The sequence below is a fragment of the Bolinopsis microptera genome, chromosome 11 (assembly GCF_026151205.1).
Source record: "Bolinopsis microptera isolate Bmic1 chromosome 11, MBARI_Bmic_1.0, whole genome shotgun sequence".
NCBI lineage: Eukaryota > Metazoa > Ctenophora > Tentaculata > Lobata > Bolinopsidae > Bolinopsis > Bolinopsis microptera.
In genome coordinates, this window is record NC_087082.1 from 16988398 (window position 1) to 17009458 (window position 21061).

At 37.3% G+C, this 21061-nt stretch overlaps 6 protein-coding genes across 6 annotated transcripts; 5 read left to right on the top strand and 1 right to left on the bottom strand.

The window, feature by feature from the left end:
• Nucleotides 1–304: 304 nt before the first annotated feature.
• LOC134823183 (serine/threonine-protein kinase Nek11-like) lies at nucleotides 305–5506 on the top strand. Its single transcript, XM_063834566.1, has 9 exons — nucleotides 305–463; nucleotides 985–1069; nucleotides 1439–1519; nucleotides 1915–2101; nucleotides 2223–2346; nucleotides 2467–2613; nucleotides 2768–2965; nucleotides 3136–3314; nucleotides 3480–5506. Exons 1-9 carry the CDS (start codon nucleotides 324–326, stop codon nucleotides 4817–4819), a joined length of 2481 nt encoding a protein of 826 aa, XP_063690636.1. The 5' UTR covers nucleotides 305–323; the 3' UTR covers nucleotides 4820–5506.
• A 411-nt stretch (nucleotides 5507–5917) lies between these two features.
• Nucleotides 5918–10887, top strand: LOC134823219 (uncharacterized). The gene is made up of 5 exons (XM_063834614.1): nucleotides 5918–6044; nucleotides 6889–7008; nucleotides 9168–9510; nucleotides 9846–10080; nucleotides 10294–10887. The coding sequence occupies exons 1-5, from the start codon at nucleotides 5938–5940 to the stop codon at nucleotides 10500–10502; spliced, it is 1014 nt and encodes a 337-aa protein (XP_063690684.1). The 5' UTR covers nucleotides 5918–5937; the 3' UTR covers nucleotides 10503–10887.
• LOC134823222 (pentraxin fusion protein-like) lies at nucleotides 7192–9126 on the bottom strand. The gene is made up of 2 exons (XM_063834616.1): nucleotides 7827–9126; nucleotides 7192–7609 (listed from the first exon to the last, which is right to left on the bottom strand). Exons 1-2 carry the CDS (start codon nucleotides 8640–8642, stop codon nucleotides 7478–7480), a joined length of 948 nt encoding a protein of 315 aa, XP_063690686.1. The 5' UTR covers nucleotides 8643–9126; the 3' UTR covers nucleotides 7192–7477.
• Nucleotides 10888–13304: 2417 nt separating the features above from the next.
• On the top strand, nucleotides 13305–15516 carry LOC134823210 (exodeoxyribonuclease-like). Its single transcript, XM_063834606.1, has 3 exons — nucleotides 13305–13428; nucleotides 13642–13794; nucleotides 13986–15516. The coding sequence occupies exons 1-3, from the start codon at nucleotides 13305–13307 to the stop codon at nucleotides 15020–15022; spliced, it is 1314 nt and encodes a 437-aa protein (XP_063690676.1). The 3' UTR covers nucleotides 15023–15516.
• Nucleotides 15517–15656: 140 nt separating this feature from the next.
• LOC134823199 (uncharacterized) lies at nucleotides 15657–17982 on the top strand. The gene is made up of 3 exons (XM_063834585.1): nucleotides 15657–16634; nucleotides 16869–16961; nucleotides 17327–17982. The coding sequence occupies exons 1-3, from the start codon at nucleotides 15672–15674 to the stop codon at nucleotides 17678–17680; spliced, it is 1410 nt and encodes a 469-aa protein (XP_063690655.1). The 5' UTR covers nucleotides 15657–15671; the 3' UTR covers nucleotides 17681–17982.
• Nucleotides 17983–18188: 206 nt separating this feature from the next.
• Nucleotides 18189–20277, top strand: LOC134823217 (uncharacterized). The gene is made up of 3 exons (XM_063834612.1): nucleotides 18189–18364; nucleotides 18528–19278; nucleotides 19468–20277. Exons 1-3 carry the CDS (start codon nucleotides 18194–18196, stop codon nucleotides 19611–19613), a joined length of 1068 nt encoding a protein of 355 aa, XP_063690682.1. The 5' UTR covers nucleotides 18189–18193; the 3' UTR covers nucleotides 19614–20277.
• Nucleotides 20278–21061: the final 784 nt, after the last annotated feature.

Genomic DNA, 21061 nt, shown 5'->3' on the forward strand with positions numbered 1-21061 from the left:
GAAAAGCTCAAATAACTACGGCAGATTTTAAGCTTTCGTCACATAAACATATTTGTCATTCTTTTGTCGTGCAAAATTTAACCAGATATTTTGATCTGCTTTAAAACATACTACATCTTAGAGTGTACCTTAACATTTTTAAAAGTAAAGCACAGTTCATTACGATAGCGTTAGTCGTTACACAGTACAAACGAAATTCAGCAAACTGAAAAAGAAAATTTTGATCACATTGTTCGTCAACAACAAAATCAAATAATATTGAATTTAACTAATTCAACCCTTTATTCTAACACTCAATTCTCCTCTTGTAGCGTCATGATCAGATGCTCCCTCAAAACTTGCCGTTATCAATACAAGCAGTAAACAGAGTTATAGTAAACAGATACGCTGTTTCTAAAAAGATCGGAAATGGAACTTTTGGGACAGTTTTCTTGGTCGAGGACAATTTCAAGAACAAAGCAAAGTGAGTTTCGCTAGCTATGAAAGTCACACCCCCACTACTCTACATAGTTTATGCCATTCCAGCTCCTTCCTAGCCCCTGGCAAAATATTTCACATATTTTTGTGACACAAATTCCTGGCTCCGAACACTTGGAACATTGCCCAACTATACAGTACTGTATACTGTATACAGTACTGTATAGTACAGTACTGTATACAATATACACATTGCTTGTAATTACACACCACTAAGCATGCTGTAAACCTTATAGCCAGTATGTAGCAGTTACTATCGATTATCGTAACTAGCTGTCTATTTGAATATAAGATGAGTAATTAGCCATCGATTTGTGTATAGCTCTTGTTGTGCCACATTCTAGACATAATTCTTCACTTTGATACAAAGCTGCTTGATTCTTAGAACTAAGCTGTTTGATTCTTAGAACTATTAGAGTGCGAATTGTATCTAGAATACCATACATATCATGGCAAAATTTTGTGAAATGATCACAATATTATAATCTGATCCTGACTTTGTTTCAGGAAAGTGCTAAAAGAGATATGCATCGGGGAGATGAACGAACACGAGACTCAGTCAGTCGACAGAGAAGCCAACTTACTTTCCAAGGTTTCAGTGATTGGCTGCTTTATTCGTGGCATTTTGCCATGTTATGACAGTTGTCATGTGTTGTTTATTAATTTCTGACGCATGGTCTTGTGGCTGTTCTTTGTTTCGATTGTTTTCTATTAATCTCAATTTTTTGAAGTATGGCATGTTCCGTATGGAACGCGCGAGCTATTACTTGTTTTTTGTACACGCTTGTGCAGAAAGGCTTAGTATTGGTGGCAGTCAGTGCGCCAGAAATCTTGATTTTGAAAATCATATGTTTTGTCAAATTCCGTCCTGATGACATAATTATACATGTAATAAATGGCATTTCGTGAATCACAATGGTGGATAATTTACAATTATTTTTTAACTGACCTCATGTTTCAGTTAAATCATCACAATATCGTTCGGATGTTCGAGAGTTTCGTTAACGAGGAATCTTTTTACATTGTAATGGAATACTGTGAGGTAAGCCACAACAAATCAGCCTTCTCTTCTTTCAGGAAAATGTCTGTCAGGTTCTATACAAGGTTCCTGAGTCACTATCCTGACCTACCTTACAATTTGTGTGCCCCAAGTCATAAGTGAAGGTTGATCATACAATAACCAACAATGTTATCCAAAATTTAAATATTGGATAGATCGTGTTGTCGTTGGCCGCGTGGCCTAATGGCTAAGGTAAGGCGCCTGTTTCCGGCGCAGGAGATTCCAGGTTCGAGTCCTTCAGTCCTGGCGTGGTCGGTTTTACGCCAAACAGCCGGGGGATTGTATGTCTGGAATATATTGGCTCTTTGATCTGACACGCATCACTACAATTAATGAGTTTTGTTTTGCTCCAACTTCTAGTAATTCTCATACCTCAGATGGGAGACTTGGACAGGGAACTGAAGATTTGGAAAACTAAAGGAGTTTTAGTCCCCCAGGACCAAACTTTGGACTGGTTTGTTCAGCTGATAATGGCGGTTCAATACATCCACTCTCAGAAAATGTTGCACCGTGACTTAAAGTGCAAGAACGTCTTCCTCACCAAAAACAAGACTGTTAAAGTTGGTGGGTGAAATTGTTTACTAATTTAATCGGCTACAACGTATATAAAAAGAAAATAATTTGATAGTAACGTATGAAGCTTTGTAAATACATTCAAAATGTTTAAAAACTGTAAAACTCGCAGGAGATTTCGGCATATCCCGCATCCTTACATCAACCGAGTACGCCAGCACATTTACTGGCACTCCTTACTATATGTCACCTGAGGTTATCAAACACGACGGCTACGGCAGCAAGAGTGATATTTGGTGAGTGTCCCCCCGCAACGGTTACAATCTGTGACTCAGTAGTCAAAAGTTACTTTGGCGTAATTATCCCTGCATTTTATAATGCCCCCGTATTAATAATTACATCTTCCTCGGTGGTAGGTCGCTGGGTGTGATTCTGTACGAGATATGCGAGTTAAAACGAGCGTTTGAAGGGAAGAACCTGATGAGTGTAATGATGAGGATCATCCAGGGTAAACTTCCCACTTTATCTTCTGAGCGGGGCCAGCTAGCTCCTATCTTCATCAAGTTAGTACATTCTTGGGAATCTTATTAAGTTCAACCTGCTTTTTAACTGCTATTAAGCAAAAGTAGGCGTATGCAATTCTTGAGCTAGGCCAGGTTTGCTTTTAATTGCTTTAAAATCATTTAAATTAAGGTCTAAGGATTATCCTCTTATCAGGATGTTAACACAGGACCCCCACGAGCGTCCTTCCTCCTCCCAACTTCTCACTGAACCCATCATAGCTGCCCACGTGTCCTTACTCCGCAAACGTTTACACAGCAAGAAAAGGGAGCGGAATGTCAGTAGTGCTTCCTCTCAGACGAGTGTGGAGAGTGGAATAGGAAATAGGAAGATGACTGCTAGGGAACGGATGAGGTAACAATTGTTCGTGTAATTGAGCGGGACATCCTCTTTGAAAATAAAAGGACACTTTTAGATTTCTTACTCCGATACAATTTTAATTATATTTTATTATATGATCTGGTACATGTCAAGTTCATTCGAATTTGTTTATTACTGTTACTGATAATATAACACGTAACCAGGCTAGAAAAGCAAAAGCGAGCAGACGAGTCTGCGGAGCAGCTACGCCACGCAGCAACAGAGAACTTTGCAGCTAACCGTGCACGAACCGCCGCGCGGAGGGAGAGGGAACACAACCGCCCTAATATCATTCAACAAAGCAGCCCTTCCCTCGGCCTCGAGATTAAGGCTATAAATCCTAGTAAGATAAATTGTGGATATAATCCTCATTTTCATAAAAAGCATTGTAAAACGGTAATTTATATCCAAACTATCCCAACCGTAGCATCTTCTACATAATTATACAATCATTTTAGCGATGAGTTCACTAAAAACAGTCGCCACTTCAATTACAATATTATTTCAGGTGTAATAAAGCACGACAGAGATTTCCGCTACAGTCCCAAATCCCAATCGCCCGGTTCGAATTCCCAATCCCCCAGCTCACGTCGACCTATGACTGCCATACACCCCGAACCACGTAAACGAGTACCTACCCCCAAAATCGCTAAAAACGAAGTTGACCGCCAGCTTGAAGCGATCGAGAAGTCTTTAGAGTATGCAAAAGCGGAGTCACTATCCAAAGCCATCAGAGAGAGTCAGGGTCTGGGTAATGTGGTTGAGGTGGACGGTAATCCTGATAAAACTCCCGATTCAGATGAGGATGAACTCAAAGATAAAACCAGCACACCCAGCCCAAATTCGTCCAACTCTAACTCTACAATAGACGATTTTGTAGGTCAGTTAGAGCAACACTGCAACAATTCTAGTAGCTCTCCCTCTGAGGACCCCTTGTTGTCACTTCACAAATCAGAGCAGCTCGCTTCCAGTGTAACCACTTCTGAGGACCCCTTGTTCCAAATCAAATCGGAGCTCCTAGCAACAGGAGCCAGTGCTGCAGAGCTCCTAGCGACAGGAGCCAGTGCTGCAGATCCCACTTCAAACACATTATCAGATAGTTCTGACAGTATCGAGGAGGCACTCTTGTTTGAGACTGCGGACGAGGTTTGCCTTCTCGACATCAGCAATCTGGAGATGACTTCAGTTTCTCAGATTCCCGAAAACGAGGATGACGCGAATACTTTTTATTCGTTTGAAGATTTTGAGGAAGAAGTCCAGCAGACACCCGACGAGGAACTGGAGTCTCCTATTTTTACTGACTCCAGACTTTTCAAACGAGCCTCGAGTCTTGATTTGAAGTCTAGAAAAACTGCCAGCCAGTTGCTTAACCTCAGCCTTCCTCTAAACTCTAATTCTGATCCTATGGCTAATTTTAACTTATCGGACATGTCGGATTTGCATTTATCAGATGTTTCACAAGCATCAGATCTAGATAGATCATTATCACACGTTTCCCAATCATCCGAACTGGACAGATCAAATGTCTTGGACAGATCAGATCCCAATATTTCAAACACCTCAAACAAATCCGACTACACCAAATCTTCAACCATCGTGCTGCGAAGCGATAGAATCAGGACACTTCGTGCTAAATGTGAACAGAGACTGGGACCAAATCTTTTTAACAAGATATACTGTTACCTGGAGGACGCTAGGTTCGGGGAAGATATCGTGTCGGAAGAGATAATTGTTAGCACTCTGAGGAGTTGGGTTCCGGAGTTCACTTCCGACTGTTTTTCTGTTGATCAGCTCATTTATTTGGAGAAACAAGAAATGTTGGCCAGTAACAAATTGGATATGTTGTAGTTAAAAGTAGTGTTTAGGATGGAATTGTGTAAATAGCACTGTTAACTTTTCTTATCAATAACTTAAAAATCCGAATACAGCAGGTTGTGAGGTTGTGTAGGTAAATATTTTTAGATGACAGAACTTTAAACTTTGACAGAATTTTGAATGACAGATATTATAGCAGAGCATGTTTAAATAGTGGATTTGTTTCTGTTGAGCAGAAAATTGTAAATTGTAAGATTAATTTCTGTGAAGAATAGGGTTTTGCAGTGTAAACAGTAACTTTGATTTATCAAAATAGAGGTATATTTTATAAATGTATAAACCAACTACATTTTAATTTTACGTTTATCACATCATTATATTATTATGTAACTGTGTATAGATAATCATCACAAATGTAAATAAGCGTTGAATTTTATAATTTTCTCGATCACGTAATATTGATGATAGAATTCGATTCCAATGGTTACCTATGGTTATGGTATTGCGGCGTCCCATTAAGTAAAATGATCCGAATCTTAACTAATCTTCCAGCAAAGCTCAACTATTCTTTGTTTTTAAACCGGAACTCGTGATTTGAGAATGAGCCGAGATGGAAGACGTTTCATAATTGGATATTAAAGGTTATCTTTTCTGAGTATGGATTGTTATTGGTATTTCTTGTCCAGCTTTTGATTTACAACTGCAACTGTGACCTGATCATCTGTTGTTTCTGTCTAGTTCCAGTCCTAAGATAATTTATTGGATACTGAACTTGAAAATAATGACGGTTTTGAAAAACTGCACTTTTGAGCAGACAGTAGACACACATATTCGTTGTGACAATTTAAAACTCAATAAGTAATAAATCTTAAACTTCAGAACTTCTGGTTAGTTACGGCCAAGTGTCAAAACAAGCATGTGTCCTCTATTTGCTTCAACTTATCAGTTATCTCGCACAAAATGTAATTAAAATCACAACTCAATTAATCATCCAACTAATCACTTAATTGATCATCAAACTAATCACTTGATTGATCGCCCAACTAATCACTTAATTAATCACCCAACTAATCACTTAATTAATCATCCAACTAATCACTTAATTGATCACTAGACAGTAATGATAATAATTAACTATTAACTAGACAGTAATGACGGATACAGTGGACTACAGTTACTACCGGGACACGCTAGAGGGGTTGGGGTGTCCTTACATCAGTGCTCTAGACAACGAGTCTCTCAAAGAACTTCTTTTCAGGTTACTTGTTATTATGTTATGTAATATTATATTACTAATATAACGTTATATTATAGATTACTTTTATAGAGTAATATATTATTCAACTAATTCGAGGTTTTCATCTAGAATTTCAACTAATTCTTCATTATGGAGTACACCTGGTTAAACGCTTCCATCCCATTACATAATGCTCAATAATTGTTATAGATTTGCAGTTTTGTACTTAGTGTAAAACTAATTACTATGATATATCGCTAAATTATCTGCAATATTACCTCATCAAACGGAGGTTTGACTGTACAGTAAAACAGGGGTGATTTTCTTCATGAGGGGGCCAAAATCTTACTAGACATTAGAGTTAGCACGCGCTTTGGCCGCAGCATGATTTTCAAAAACAGCAAAACGTTCAGTGTCAACCATAGTGTAGTGCCTGTAAAAACTTTTAAGTTTATCGAACGATGGCCTAAGAAAATAAATATTTCGGGGGAAAATGACATCTTGAAAATTTAGTATTTTTCAAGAATAAAATACGGCTTGTATCGCACGTACTTATCCGACTGCTTGTATCGTGTACGTATTTGTCCCCCGGTACGATACGTATTTCTCCTCTTATATCATGATAGCATGATTAGGGTAGCATGAAACGTAGAGAAAAGTGTTTTCTAGGGACAAAAGTCAAGGGGGGGGGGGGGGGGGGGGGGGGGTCAGGCCATGATTACGTAATATTTCTGTCAGGAGCTGAGGGGGGTTGGGTCTTGATTACGGTTGATTACGGAGGGGTGGAGGGGATAGAAATTGCTAAAATATTGATTACGTAACATGTGAACGACCCCTTACGCTGACGACTGTAATCTCCCCACAGAGCAGGAGAAGCCAGACTGAGGTTCTTTACGTGGCTGATCAGTAAACTGTCTCCCCACATCGACACGGAGCTGAACAGTCCTGTCCTCTCCGCCCATGTCAAGGACTCAAAGATTCAGAGGTATGCTATGTTGTATTATTTAGTGGTACTCAATTGTGTTCATATGTGTTTAATTTTATCATGTTAATACATGTTTTACTTTTTGATAGCTCGAAATGAGCTTATCGTTAAAATTATTGAACCGTCTTTATTGGATATGGGGTATTCATAAGCAAAGATATGACAAAAAACTGTTTTTCGGTTAAAATAGGGAAAATAACTATTTACTATAATATTTAAAGTAACAAAATTTACCGAAAGTCCAAATGAGTTAAAATTGAACATTCGTCATAAAGTTATAACTATGGGAACTTAAAATTAAAATCTCATATCTAATCGCTATTATTAGGGTTAAAAAACTATTTAATATTTTTCAAGAAAAAGTAGAAATTAAACCGTAATGTATCATGTATTAATTAAGTAGCGTATCCAGTCATATTTCTTCCAGTAAAACCAAGAAGTCCATTTCTCTGCTCCAGAACAATTTACCTCACTCCTCGTCAGTGTTGCAGTGGTGTTTTGACAGATGGGCTATCAGAGCATCATCTAGGAGATGTCCACGGAATTCTGCGAGTTGTTCCCAACGGTCTCGTAGGTCCTCCAGCAGCTCCGTTGTTACTTCCTAAATGTTATCTCGTTAGATTTGGCGCATTACGGCATTATTTTGGTCTTGAAATGAATCTACAAATGGTTCAGCTGTATTACATCCTTTAGGGATCTGTAACCGATTCAATCTAAATGCCAATACAATATCTACATGTTAGAAACGTTAAACATTGCTAATTATCACCTACTTGCAGACCTAAACTTACCATTCCCGTCTAGCATGATATTCTCACCTTGTTGTAATAGTCGGACAATTGAAGGAGTCCCCATCGGTTGTTGCATGTCTCCACAGCCTCTGCAGTAGGTTGTGAAGTAGGGGGCGGTGCTGTGGTCGTCCTGGTAACTTCGTGAGTGTGGGCAGAGCATGTCAAGTTGAACTTAACAACGTTGCCGTGCCTCTCTGTTTCGTCACCCAGTAGCGTGGTCCATGACAGAAAGTTATCTTCAGCTAGAGATTCCTCGTAGCTGGAGCAGATACCAGAGCTGTACATACCAGCTACTTCCTCGTCAGATAATCTGCGTTTGAAAATGTTCAACTTTGCTAGTTCCCCTGCGAACGATTTTCCTGAGTAGAAATCTGTATCAAACGGGGATCTATGATGATGCTGTCCAATTACAATAGCTCTTTTATTTATGTCAAACTTTCTTCCTGACGATGTTGTTCTTGTTCCAACCTTCTGTCCGTTATAGTAGAGTGATTTAGTCCTGCTACTAAAGGTCCAGGTCAGGCACACGTGGTACCATTGGGAGTGGACTGGAGTCACATTGTGAGGAGCCATTGTTAATAGATAGGCCCAGACCAAGTTATCAGAAAGGGTTATCTCGTCACGGTTTATGGTTCTATAGTGAAGTATACATCCTGTGCGACTCTCTGGACTAAGTTGTTTAACCCACGAGCAGAGAGATAAGCTTTCCTCCAATGGTGCCATGTTGGGACTTAGCATGATGTAACTCGTCAGATCATCTCCAAATCTTAGAGCTATGTTGGGGTCGTGGCAGAACACTGTTGTTATCATGACTATCAATGGCAGCAGCCTCAGGGTGACCATTTTATTTCCAGCCTAGAAAACGATTTACGGATCACTATAGAACGAAAGAGATTTGAACTAAGGTATATGATAAATCAATCAACTTTACTCACTAAAGTTTGTACGACGAATGTGTGATAACTGTTTATCCACGATTATCAAATCCAATTAATCATTAGGTTAAGAAATGACACGTCGAGAAATTTAAATCCTTCTGTTAACCATAATGAATTTAAAATTCGATGTTTTAAACTTTGCCTCAAATGTACAGCATTATAGAAGAGAAGATTTTGTGTGGGAAGTATGAGACAGATGAAGGATGGAGTATGTTCAGAAATAACACAATATCATTTAAAGGAACGGCTAACAGTTGTAAAATAAGAAGCAATGTGTTCTTACAGCCTCCTTATACAATCTGATACATTTTAATGATCCTGCACTAGCACCACCCTTCTCAAATTCCACAATTTAACATCACTCATCCAATTTAAACATTAATGAATCGCCACTAAGACTCAACCCCCAAAATGAACCCCTCCCCCACAGGTTACTAAAAGTGTGCTCTGGTCTGGGACTCTGCGGACGAAACGACTACGAGATAATCCAGGGTAACTGCTCGGTAAAGCGCCAGAGCAGGTTCTACACACGGGCTCTGGAGATGTTGAGTGTGTCAGGTGGTACACCACGTGACCCCAACCTCTCCCACGATAAGAACAGTGTTAACTTGTGTAATAACACCTCCCGGGATTGTTTCTCTTTGGTGGATGGTCTGGTCAACTCTAGCAACTTCAAGGACCTGTTTAGGACGGATCTTGATGTTTTTCCTGCTAGTTTGATGTGTTTTAATAAAACGGGAAAGAAAACTCAGCCTTCTGAGGAGAAACTCCTGGTAGGGAACTTTTAGTATTATACTCATTACTCTTATGTTTCTATCCCGAAAACGGCCTACGCTTATTCTGTTTCAGTTGTATTAGTAGCACTGATAATATGCTCCAAACTGCAGATCAGTTCAATCTCAAACAAATCGGAATCTTTCGAGGTTTAATTTAGTCCGGCTAAAGATGCTGTGGCATTAAAATCCAGCATTTGGCCGGTCTGGTGCTGGATTAGCCGTATTATTATAGTAGCTTTATTTAAATCAATAACATATACTGTAAAATGTAAGATTATCATTTTAATAAACTGCTTTTAAGCCTATATCAGCCACAACCCATTCTCCACCAGGACCGCTCAGGAAAGCTGGCAGAAGAACTGGAAACAATCCAAGAAAAGCTATCAGCAATCCAAAACGAACACCCATCATACGAGGAACTGGACAGCGAGAGATTAGTAGGACACAAGAAAACCTTAACTAATACTTTGGGAACGTTAAGTCAGATAATTGGGACGTTTAGCGGCTGTTACAATGAGGAGTTTAAACACTGGGCTCATAGGCCTGCTGTTGATATTAACGACATCGGTGAGTATCTTTTATGCCAATATTTCTAGTAGATAATATATCAAATTGAGTGGCACCAATGGTGCACTTAATTGAATATACAAAGATAATTACGATTATTCGGACTATAATTTCAGTCTACAGTATTCTTAGTTGTCATATAGATCTTCACCATACAATAAGAATCTACGATACAGGACAAGATTACCAAAAGTAAATGTTAAATAATTTCAGGTCCCCTATGTAAACAACTGGACGAACAGCTAAGCAAAGTATTAAAGTTCCTGGAGAACGTCAAAGAGTTCAACTCGAGTGTGGACTATATCGAGAGTGTAGATTTAAACCAAAAGTTAATACCTGTTTTACCACAAACTGATATTCACGAGTTGTCTGAACGGTTACGGACCTTGAGAGAGCAGGTCGAATTCACTGGGGTGGCGTGAACTTTACTGGCACCTGTCTCATTACACATTCCAAGTCTATGATACATTTTCTGTTCTGTTCGAGATGTAGGGTATTGAAGTTGCAAAGATGTAATCTTATGTTACGTTATCTAACGGTCCATCCTTTATTTTATCTGATTATTTGACCCACTTAGTTTTAGAATGCGGAAAATAAAATGGTATATTAATATAACTCTCGATATACATTGATGTCTCAGGATGGCCTTTTCTGTGTTATTTGGTGGTTATTTCTAAATAGATTATAGAGTAGCCCAATTATTTATATTTGAAATCATGGTTTTAATATGCTATGATTATGACAAGTTTTATTACATTTTACCCGATTGTAATTTTCATTGTTATTTTACAGTTTTTTGCCTGTTAGAAGAAAAACGGGTTTTTATTTGTTCAGTGTTGGTTCACAGTTGGTTTACAAATGGTAAAAATTTGATTGGAATGTATTAGAAATAAGAAATGGAAGATGCTGACGATGCACGATTATCCAGTGCCTATAAATAGATATTATTATTAGTAGATACTCCAGCTCCATTCAGCATTGATTATGATTTATGATGTCCGTCATTATCCCTGCAACGAATACAAAATAAAATGACAGAATGTGTCCGTGTGAGATGTTACCTGGGGACCCTTGTCATACGTTGTATGACCCGCCGCGCACGAGTGCGCGGCTCCCCCTGTATCGTCGAAACTGTACAGGGGTAGAGTGAAGCGACCGTGGGGGTCACCACGTGATACAAGGGGACCCCAGGCAATTATGTTCGGCGGAATGACATGCTGAGCGCCGCCTTGTATCACGTCGTGACCACCATTGTCGTTTCACTGGGTATCGTGGCGAAACCCAGCCGCGCACTCGTGCGCGGCAGGTCTACAACGTGTGACAAGCGGCCGCACAGTAATATATTTAAGTGAAATGCATTCCGGCCTAGTTGCTAGTATTGAATCACGGTACAAAAGAGGGTCTTGCATAGCAAACAACTTGGTTTCTCTAATACATGTACAGTTGTAGGATTATAACCTATCAAGACGCGCGCCGAGTACAGTTGAACTTGGCGAATGTTACTCGTCTACATTTCTTCGAAGTAGCCCGCGGCAGCCCACACCGCTTTCTTCTCAAAATCATGAGGCTACGAAGTAGCGCGCGCCGGGCCAAACTAGTCGTGCGTCGACCATTGAACTCGTTTATTTTTTATGATTGACGCACGACGGTCATGAACAATTATTTCATAAAAATTCACTCGTTAATCTTTGATCTCTCAGTTGTCCATTGTTAATTGCGTAACCCGGCGCGCGCTACTTCGAAGAAATTTAGACGAGTAACAACAATCATGAATCAAATTTTACAGCTGATACTCATGAATATTTGTTTTGGCACGCACGCGTCGATACAGCAGTAGATTAAAAAATAAATTACAACTCTGTTGTATTTGGTTGTATTTTGAATATACTACAGCATACACAATACGGTGTTTGATACATAACACGTTGTACGTCCCTCTTCTTTCCCGTACAGTTTTTCTACAAAAAAGCCTTGTAGGATTTTCCTCCTACTACCAATCATGTTGTCATACGTTGTATGACCCGCCGCGCACGAGTGCGCGGCTCCCCTGTATCGTATAAACTCTACAGGCGTTCCACTATTATATAGTGAAACGACGATGGGGGTCACGACGTGATACAACAATCATGCTGGTCTTTGAAATTAAATGACTTTTTACTGTGTTCTCCCCACTTATCTCCTTGTCACTTCATTCCCCTTCAGCTTCTCATTCATCTGCCTCATCTTCTGGATCTCATTAATTTTAGTTTCGTTGAGTTTCAAACAATATATACAATAAATTAAATCAAGTGATGCAATTGGCAAAGCACAATGATAAATCACGAGCAATTATAAATCTCAGCTATCCCTCACAGCTTTATTCCTGATCCTCAGGGATCACATTACATTGAAGAAGACACTGGCAACTGGATATAGGGATGGTACATGCCTTTTTTCCCTTCCCACGTACACCTCTTACTGCTACCGGCACACTCCTTATTATATTCTGGCTGTAATCCTCCTGTAATCCTCCTTCTATTTGTCTTGACGGCTTTCAATGCAGCGAGTAAAAAACTTATTGTTTCATTGAAAACTTATTGTTTCATTGAATTAGCACATCACAATACATAGGTAACAAAAATATGGTTGAAGAAATTGTGAAATTCTTGAAAATTGAATACCCTTGAAAATTAAACGGTCCATTTTCTGGAAGTATTAAGAGTAATTTTCTTTAATTGTTTTAATACAGGCTGAGTGGCTCAGTTGGTAAATCTGCCTGCTCGTTGAAATTGATTGAACCATTTCACAAGGTACCAGGTTCAATTTTCCGCTGAGCCACCTGTTGTGGGGTGTACGTTGTTCACGCTCAGCTGAGGAGCTGAAAGATTTATGTATCCGAATCTATTCTACAAGCCTCATATACTAAGGGTTTGAAGATTTTCTTGCAAATAATAACTTAGTAACTGAACAATTTTTAAAACAAAAAAACAATTTTTTAACGGCCCCAACGTTAATGTGGCTCTTGCTATGTGTTGGTTCAGCCGAATTAATTATTATATAATCAAGTTTATTTTTCTCGTTAGTTGTCATCCGGCCAAACATTAAGCAACTTATATTGCAGTACCATTTATCATTTAGTAATCAAAATATGTCATCGTAATTTTGCATGGCTGAAATGTAACGCTTGATTTATATATATAATGATTAATTGAATTTTCAAATAAAAAAAAAAAATTAACCAGTCTATGAAGATAATCACCTGGAATGTAAATGGTCTGCGCACTCTTGACAACTTTCGACAACACATTAGCCTCCTTGATCCTGATATCCTCTGCTTACAAGAAACCAAAATCTCAAGAGCCCAGTTAGGTACATTTTATTTATTTGTGCAAGTATAGTAGATTGTATCATTAATCGTACAAGTGCTTACTATTGTTATATTAATTGACAACCGAAAACTTCAATCGGCTGGATGTACACTTACCACCAAGAATACAATGAGATCATAATGTCTCCAATAGGTATTAGATTAAATTTTGTTATGAAATTAATAAATGTAAATTTGATTATAAACATTTGCAGATAACGAGCTTGCAAAATGTTGTGATTTCTACTCGTTTTTCAACTACCCATTAAAGAAACAAGGTCAGGCTGGAGTTGCTACTTATGTCAAGAAGGCATACTGTCCTCACTTTGTCGATCTTCTTGCTGATAATTTAGACTCTGATCAAGAAGGTTTTTACATTTTCTTATGACCTTGTTCTCATCCACATTCATTTGAATTTAATTTGCATATTTAAAAGCTGAAGTCCTATCTATTTAACATAGCAGTGCCAACTTACTCTGTACATATGAATGACATAAATATGTATTGACGTTTCTCATCCAAGCGATTTCCATCAGGTTGTTTACTTATTCCATCTTAGGCCGAGTGATAGCAAGCTACCACAAGAAAAGTGATGGAAAAATACTGGTTATTGTAAATGTCTATGTACCTTGTGCATATCCTGGTGATGGTGAAAAGTACGAAAAGAAAATAAAATTTCTTGAAAATCTGAAAGCTCATGTTTCCAAACTAATTGAGGAAAACAATGATGTTGTGTTAGCAGGAGATCTTAATGTGAAAACTCGGATTATTGACAGTGCTGAAGCATTCGAAAATAGGCATAATTCTAAGTTTATTGCAGAATGGCATAGTTCACCTGATAAAATTATTTTCAATTCTTTTCTTGATGATCACTTGGTTGACTGTCTTCGGTATCTATATCCTAACAAACCAGAATGCTACACATGCTGGAATGCTGGATTAAATGGAAGGATCAACAACTATGGAACCAGAATTGACTACATTCTTCTATCAAAATCAAGTAAAACTTTGATAAAATCATGCTCAATTATGTCAGACATAACTGGCTCTGACCATTGCCCATTTTCAACAGAGATTGATTTCAGTGTTTTGCCCAGTCCAACTGTTCCACCAGAATGCACAATATTTTACCCTGAGCTGCGAGGAAAGCAAACAAGTCTCTCATCTATGTTTTCTAAAAGGAAGGCCGAAATGATGATTGAAAAGAATAGTACACAATTAGTCAGTCATCCTGGAAAAAAACAAAAAACCAACAGTGGTCTAGGAGCAACTCAAAAACAATGTACTCAGACTAAATTGATGTTCTCTGCTAAATGCAGCAAAGTACAGAAACCCCAAGCACTTCCTAATCACAAAAGAAAGGCAAGCTCTCCTCCAAATACAGCAACTCCCAGCAGTGCTGTTTCTGTAAAGTCACTTTTGAGAGGCTTACCTACACCACCAGTATGTTCAGGTCATCAACTTAAATCGTCTTTAAAGACTGTTACAAAAGAAGGTCCTAATTTTGGAAAAAGATTCTACTGTTGTTCGTTGCCCATAGGCCCTTCATCATCTAAATCATCCAGGTGCAATTTCTTTCAGTGGCTGGATAAGTAATCGGGATTTATAAGTACTGAAATTTATGCTAAATTATATTGTATTTTGATTTTGAATTATGACACATTTGCTTCTTTTATAAAAGTTTGATACTTACAACTTATTAGTAGGAGCTGTTACGGGGATTATTTGAAATTTTGAACATTTAAATTTTGCCAGCATTCTTAATGAAGCTGGTTTCTAGACCATTTCAACGCTTTAAAAACGATATTATGTATGGAGTAAATCTGGTTCCTTATATATTAGTATATTATACTATTGTGTCCAATGATTTGTTATGTTGCCAAATCTGTTGCAGTTTTTCCCGTAAGAGCTTCTAGTATATAAGATAATATATTTTTAATAAAAATATGTTTTATTTTTTAGAATTTGGATTGAGAGCATTCATTTGCTTGATTTTTAAACTTTGGTTTTATGTGTGACCCCATAGTTTTTGTTTGGGTAAATTTATTATTATCAATTCGGATCTATCCCATGAGATTGTATCATTTCACAAAGTTTTTAATGCATTTGTTTGGTCAAATAATCTCATGACTCATGTCTTAATATAAATCATCTTAGTACCAAAAATTGAAATTGTCGTTATAATTCATAACACTGAATTAATACAGAAATATCAAGTTACCCTTTTCATATTTGCAGCGAGAAAATGTATAAAGCTGGATCCTCTGCTAGCACTGATATCCTTTTTGGTGATGGTGGCTTAATTTGGGGTTATGAGCATCCCTCCTCACCCGACCAGATTATTCAATCGTCTTTTATCGAAGAGATGAGCACTGTGAGCAATGAGGTTAAAGATTTACTGGAGACAATTAAGTCAAGAGAAAGGGAGTTGAAGGAACAAGAAAACCAAGTTTATAAGCAGCAACTTAAAGTTGATTTAAAGGAGAAAGGTCTGATAAATCTCCAGGAAAAGGTGAACGGTGAGATGGCTAAGTTGGAAAAGGGAGCATTGGACACAGTTGTTACTCTCCAGAATTCGATTGTAGAGTTAAAGAAAGAAAATCAAAGGCTGAAGGATTCTTTTCAGAGTATGTCAAAGAACCATGCTGCTCTGAAAAGCGAGGTTGAGGTTGTGCAGTCCAAAAACGCCAAGCTAGAAAAACAGTTATCAAGTGCTAATGGGAGGATCAAAAACTTGATAAAAATACAAAATGCTAAGATCAAAGAAATCTCAGAAAATAAAGAAAACGTTCAATCCCCACCAAAAGGAAAAAGGCTCACCAAAACAAAACCTCAAGTCCAAAGAGAAGACACCAGGAATCCAGAATTAGTAAAAATCTTGATGAGGGCTCTTTCTAACATTGATCAAGAATACTTTTCGTCTCTATTTGAAGAAGCATTTCAAAATCAGCACACAAGTCTCCTATCATCCCTTACAACATACCTCAAGCAAGTTACACAAAGCTCTGCTGTTGTCCAATATCCAGTGCTGAAACTCACACTGAAGTGTATTGGAGTGATGGCTGAATCCGAGTCCAGCTCTCCCACGATCAAGGTTATATTCAGGAAGATTGCGGAGGTACTGGGTTCGGAGGGCCAGTATTCTAACAGTGCTCATCTTCACAGTAGACTTCTCAGTTGTCTAATCCTATCTAAAACCTCCCTCCAGGTACTGCTGCTTGAAACGTGTTTTATTCATTTAATTGAAATTTGAACGTCTAATTCAGTTTAATTGATGTTAAGATTAAATATGTATTCAATTTCAAAGTCTATGATTATTTAATATTAATTATTGCTTTATCTTTCATCCAGTGTAGAGTTCAGTTTTGCTGTCACGTTTCAAAAGATGTATTATGTCACCTCCCCAGTATTATGCAAGGCTTAACCCATAGCTTCACTTCAGATACAGTCACTACAGAAGTCACTCAAACAGATTGTAACAGATGTGCAGGAGGAGGGGGCAGCTGATATCATTCTGGATAACTCAGGCCATTATGTGAGTACTAACCTGGCGGGGAGGTGACACGTGACCGAAATTAACCAATCAGACTAGACTATTGATCAATCAAATCCCAGAAACACTGTCACGTGTCAAATAATGTGCCTTGCCTCACCAATCCACATTCCACTTATATATTATTGTTAGTGTTACCAACAAACTATCACTTCTAAGTTTCAAGAACACCCTCTTTAGAACTTACTATTGTCGAGTTAAGGAACCAAGACTGGAACATACCAGTTCTTAAATGTAAAACCGCTGATATTCAGCTGTGATCGACAATAATTGTTGATATGACCAATGATTCGTTTAAAACGAATTCTTATATTGTAGACTTTTCATAACATACGTTTCTCCGTCAGGTCTTACTGAGTTGTCTGACAGATCCAATCCAAGTCAAGTACATTCTTAACATTCTGATCCTGCTGACCCTAAACTCTGGTCCCACAGACCAAATATTTCCTGCTCTGGTGCCTTATCTGGACAGATTGTTAGAGCTAATGGAGGAGGGGGACACAGAAATAATCACCAGTGTTTCCATACTTCTTCAGCGAGTTTCATCTCTCCAACCTGCCAAGTACAGGTTGAAACAGAGTGCCAGCTTACTGAGAAGAATGATAACTGAACATAGTTGTAGTAATAGTTTAGTAGTGTTGAATTGTAAAGCTGTCTTGATGAATATTGATTGTTTTAGACAAATTCCTGGTGGAAGTTGAGTGATACATTTGATTGTTTTCAATTTACTTCAATCTGCATTATGAGGAGTAAGATTGGTCGGTGAATCTTTTTGTTGACATGATCCATATCCTAGATGACCTTATACACATAAACAATTGACATAATATAATTATACAGAAATAAGTTTGGAATCGGAAATTTCAGTATTATTTGTAATGTTACTTACAGACTTTGTATATAATATAAATTATAGTTAATGAAATTAATAATTTATGGTTTACAAAAATAGATCTATATTACAATGAAGATAATGGTGATTACTGATTTTGTATTTAATTTTGCTAACATCTGTTCAAAACCGCGAGTAAAGAACTATTCTTGGTGAATAGAAGAAGAATGATAAACTTAGTCTTAATGAATACCATTAAATTTTTTGATAAATTTTATTCGTCCTAATGATGAGGTGTTGTCAAAGTTTCTATTTAATTGAAAATTAAATCAATATTAATGTCTTTAAAAATCTTATTCAGAATATTTATAAGGTTCAAGCTATGGCTCCAAGAATAAAAGTACCTGCCAACTTTGGTGTAGAACATATCAACTCTCCTGTACACAGAAATCTGCTTCTTAAGCTGAGAGATGGACAAGAGATCAGAACTAATTCCATGATCATGTCCTATAACAGTCCTGTTATTGACAAGCTGACCACCAACCTGTTTCAGGTAAGAATATTATTAATAAATATTAAGAGCAGGACGATATTTTGAGTAAAATTGGCGATTGTACAATTATGTGCTATAAATATCCTTACGATTAAACTTCTCTTTTAGGCGATGTTTAACTTAAATGGTTAAATTCTATTAATTAATATCTGGCCTGTTTCAGTCGTCTATTGAGGTGGATGATTTCGCAAATCCAGCAGTCGACTGTTTTGTTGAAGCGATGTACTCTGGTGAAGTTGATAAACTAGAAAAAGACATCTTTGAAGATGTAAACAAAATGGCACATGTATTCGATGTGTCCTGGTTGACTAAGAGGTGCCTGAAGTTTTACAAAGCAGAAGTACTGAAGTTTGAGAACAACTCGTACGAAGAAATGTTATTTGCTTGTGAGATTGCTAGCAGGGCTCATTATAATTTGAAAGACAGCAAATATGTCAGCTGCTTTGTGAAAAATATTACTTTCGGCGAAAATGGAAGATTTATCTTCTTACAGAGATATATGGCTGGTTTTTCTGAGCTACCCAAACGTCGGATTGACATGTCCCTCGCTATTGCTGCTAATGATTTGAACATCATTAGCAATTGTCTTATAACTTACGTTTCCTTAACCCTGAAATGCAAAGGATTGGATGAGAATTCTCTGTACATTTTACAGAAGCTGGATGTTCAGAAGTTCAGCCGTACTTTTCCCTCTTATTTGAATGATTTAACCAACTTCCTTGCTGCTGTATCTGAAGATTCTGAATGTGCTGAACTTAAAGCAGTTGTAGAGAAGTTTGTTAAAGGGGGGAATACTGAAGAGTCAAGTAGCTCTAAAGAAGAGCTAGAAGTTGATGAAAATACTGAAGATGTACAAGACAGTGATGATGAAGATTGTAAAGATGTTGCTAATCAAACTGAGGAAGTAGAATCAGGTAAATGATTTAATATGTAATTGGTTAATTAATGTAATTTTACAATTTAAACTTTCGGAATTCTTTATTCTTAAACAAACGAAATAACTACTAGTAGTAACTAATAGTTACTTAGTAACTACTAGTATTGACACGTTATTAACAGGTATCAATCAAGTGTTCCATGTATAATATTTAATCTATTTCTAGGTTGGATACAGTGTGGTAGTTACACAAGTTACACAAGCTACACTCTGTCACACTACGAACCAGTACAGATGATAACTAACACTACACTGTCAGTGAACATTATTGAAGTGTATTATACTCTATCTGGAGAAGGTGGGAGTAGTTGAGGAATATATTCAGATTTATAGAGATGTTAAAACCAATCAGTGGAGTTATGTTATTGAGGGATGTACTCCAAACAATTACAATACACAGTTTCTAAACAATGTACCAGCTGATAAACTCAAACACTGGATAATAACCAAAACTTCTACACACCTAAAGGTAGTGTGTAACAGAGTGACAGTTCTCAATTTCAACTTTGCTACTGACTACAAACCAGGTTCTGAGAATAGTCACCAGGTTTGGTTGAAAAGGTGCACAAAAATACGACTTATTGATTATTATGATGACTTACTTGTTTTGAATACAGGCGGTTAATTTATGTAAATTAGACAGATATGACCTCTAAACTATAATTAGTGGAAATACTTTCCGAACTATTCAAGTGTTATCTTATTTACCAACTGAACAGTGTATACACAGTGTACTTGTAATATACACATAATTCGGTTGTGAACTAATCAACTGTGGTCAGTTTTATGTGATTTATCTCAATGTGCTTTTTGTTCTTAACGACGAGATTAATTAATGTTATAACTTTTTTAAAGCAATATTTCAATATTTCAACTGAAAAAAGCTGGCAGTTACTTTGATATTAAGTATTGTTATGGCATGTTAAAGATTATTTTTATTGTTTTGATTTTATTCTTCCTCACGACTTTTTGAATGAATAGTACCTTTTTATTGTTTGATTGTTACCAATTGTTTTTATACACATTGAATTCGGAATGTTCTACACGCTACAGTTATCAATTATAGTCTTTAATTCTACGGGCTCTCAATTCGCAATTTAATTTTTAGCAGTCGCTACGTTATGGCTCCAAAAATAAAAGTACCTGCTAACTTTGGTGTAGAGCACATCAACTCTCCTGTACACGGAAATCTGCTTTTTAAGCTGAGAGATGGACAAGAGATCAGAACTAATTCCATGATCATGTCCTACAACAGTCCTGTTATTGACAAGTTGACCACCAACCTGTTTCAGGTAAAAAATATTTTTAATAAATATTAAGAGCAGGACTATACTTTCAATAAAATTGGTGACTACTGACTGACGACTGTACAATTATGTGCTTTCAATATCCTTACAATCAAACTTCTATTTATTTTTTCTATTAGGCGATGTTTAATTTATAATGCTTAAATTTATTAATTAATATCTGGCCCATTTCAGTCGTCTATTGAGGTGGATGATTTCGCCAAACCAGCAGTCGACTGTTTTGTTGAAGCGCTGTACTCTGGTGAAGTTTATAAACTGGACAAAGACATCTTTGAAGAAGTAAACAAAATGGCACGTGTATTTGATGTGTCCTGGTTGACTAAGAGATGCCTGAAGTTTTACAAAACAGAAGTACTGAAGTTTGAGAACAACTCGTACGAAGAGATGTTATTTGCTTGTGAGATTGCTAGCAGGGCGCATTATAATCTGAAAGACAGCAGATACGTCAGCTGC

Coding starts and splice junctions, on each gene's coding strand:
- LOC134823210 (XM_063834606.1), top strand. CDS start 13,305: ATGAAGATAATCACCTGGAATGTAAATGGTCTGCGCACTCTTGACAAC. Junction 13,429..13,641: donor AATCTCAAGAGCCCAGTTAG/GTACATTTTATT, acceptor AAACATTTGCAG/ATAACGAGCTTGCAAAATGT. Junction 13,795..13,985: donor TTTAGACTCTGATCAAGAAG/GTTTTTACATTT, acceptor ATTCCATCTTAG/GCCGAGTGATAGCAAGCTAC.
- LOC134823183 (XM_063834566.1), top strand. CDS start 324: ATGCTCCCTCAAAACTTGCCGTTATCAATACAAGCAGTAAACAGAGTT. Junction 2,966..3,135: donor ACTGCTAGGGAACGGATGAG/GTAACAATTGTT, acceptor ACACGTAACCAG/GCTAGAAAAGCAAAAGCGAG. Junction 3,315..3,479: donor GATTAAGGCTATAAATCCTA/GTAAGATAAATT, acceptor ATATTATTTCAG/GTGTAATAAAGCACGACAGA.
- LOC134823199 (XM_063834585.1), top strand. CDS start 15,672: ATGTATAAAGCTGGATCCTCTGCTAGCACTGATATCCTTTTTGGTGAT. Junction 16,635..16,868: donor TATCTAAAACCTCCCTCCAG/GTACTGCTGCTT, acceptor GCTTCACTTCAG/ATACAGTCACTACAGAAGTC. Junction 16,962..17,326: donor TGGATAACTCAGGCCATTAT/GTGAGTACTAAC, acceptor TTTCTCCGTCAG/GTCTTACTGAGTTGTCTGAC.
- LOC134823222 (XM_063834616.1), bottom strand. CDS start 8,642: ATGGTCACCCTGAGGCTGCTGCCATTGATAGTCATGATAACAACAGTG. Junction 7,610..7,826: donor TGTCCGACTATTACAACAAG/GTGAGAATATCA, acceptor GATAACATTTAG/GAAGTAACAACGGAGCTGCT.
- LOC134823219 (XM_063834614.1), top strand. CDS start 5,938: ATGACGGATACAGTGGACTACAGTTACTACCGGGACACGCTAGAGGGG. Junction 6,045..6,888: donor CTCAAAGAACTTCTTTTCAG/GTTACTTGTTAT, acceptor ATCTCCCCACAG/AGCAGGAGAAGCCAGACTGA. Junction 9,511..9,845: donor CTTCTGAGGAGAAACTCCTG/GTAGGGAACTTT, acceptor ATTCTCCACCAG/GACCGCTCAGGAAAGCTGGC.
- LOC134823217 (XM_063834612.1), top strand. CDS start 18,194: ATGGCTCCAAGAATAAAAGTACCTGCCAACTTTGGTGTAGAACATATC. Junction 18,365..18,527: donor TGACCACCAACCTGTTTCAG/GTAAGAATATTA, acceptor GGCCTGTTTCAG/TCGTCTATTGAGGTGGATGA. Junction 19,279..19,467: donor AACTGAGGAAGTAGAATCAG/GTAAATGATTTA, acceptor ATCTATTTCTAG/GTTGGATACAGTGTGGTAGT.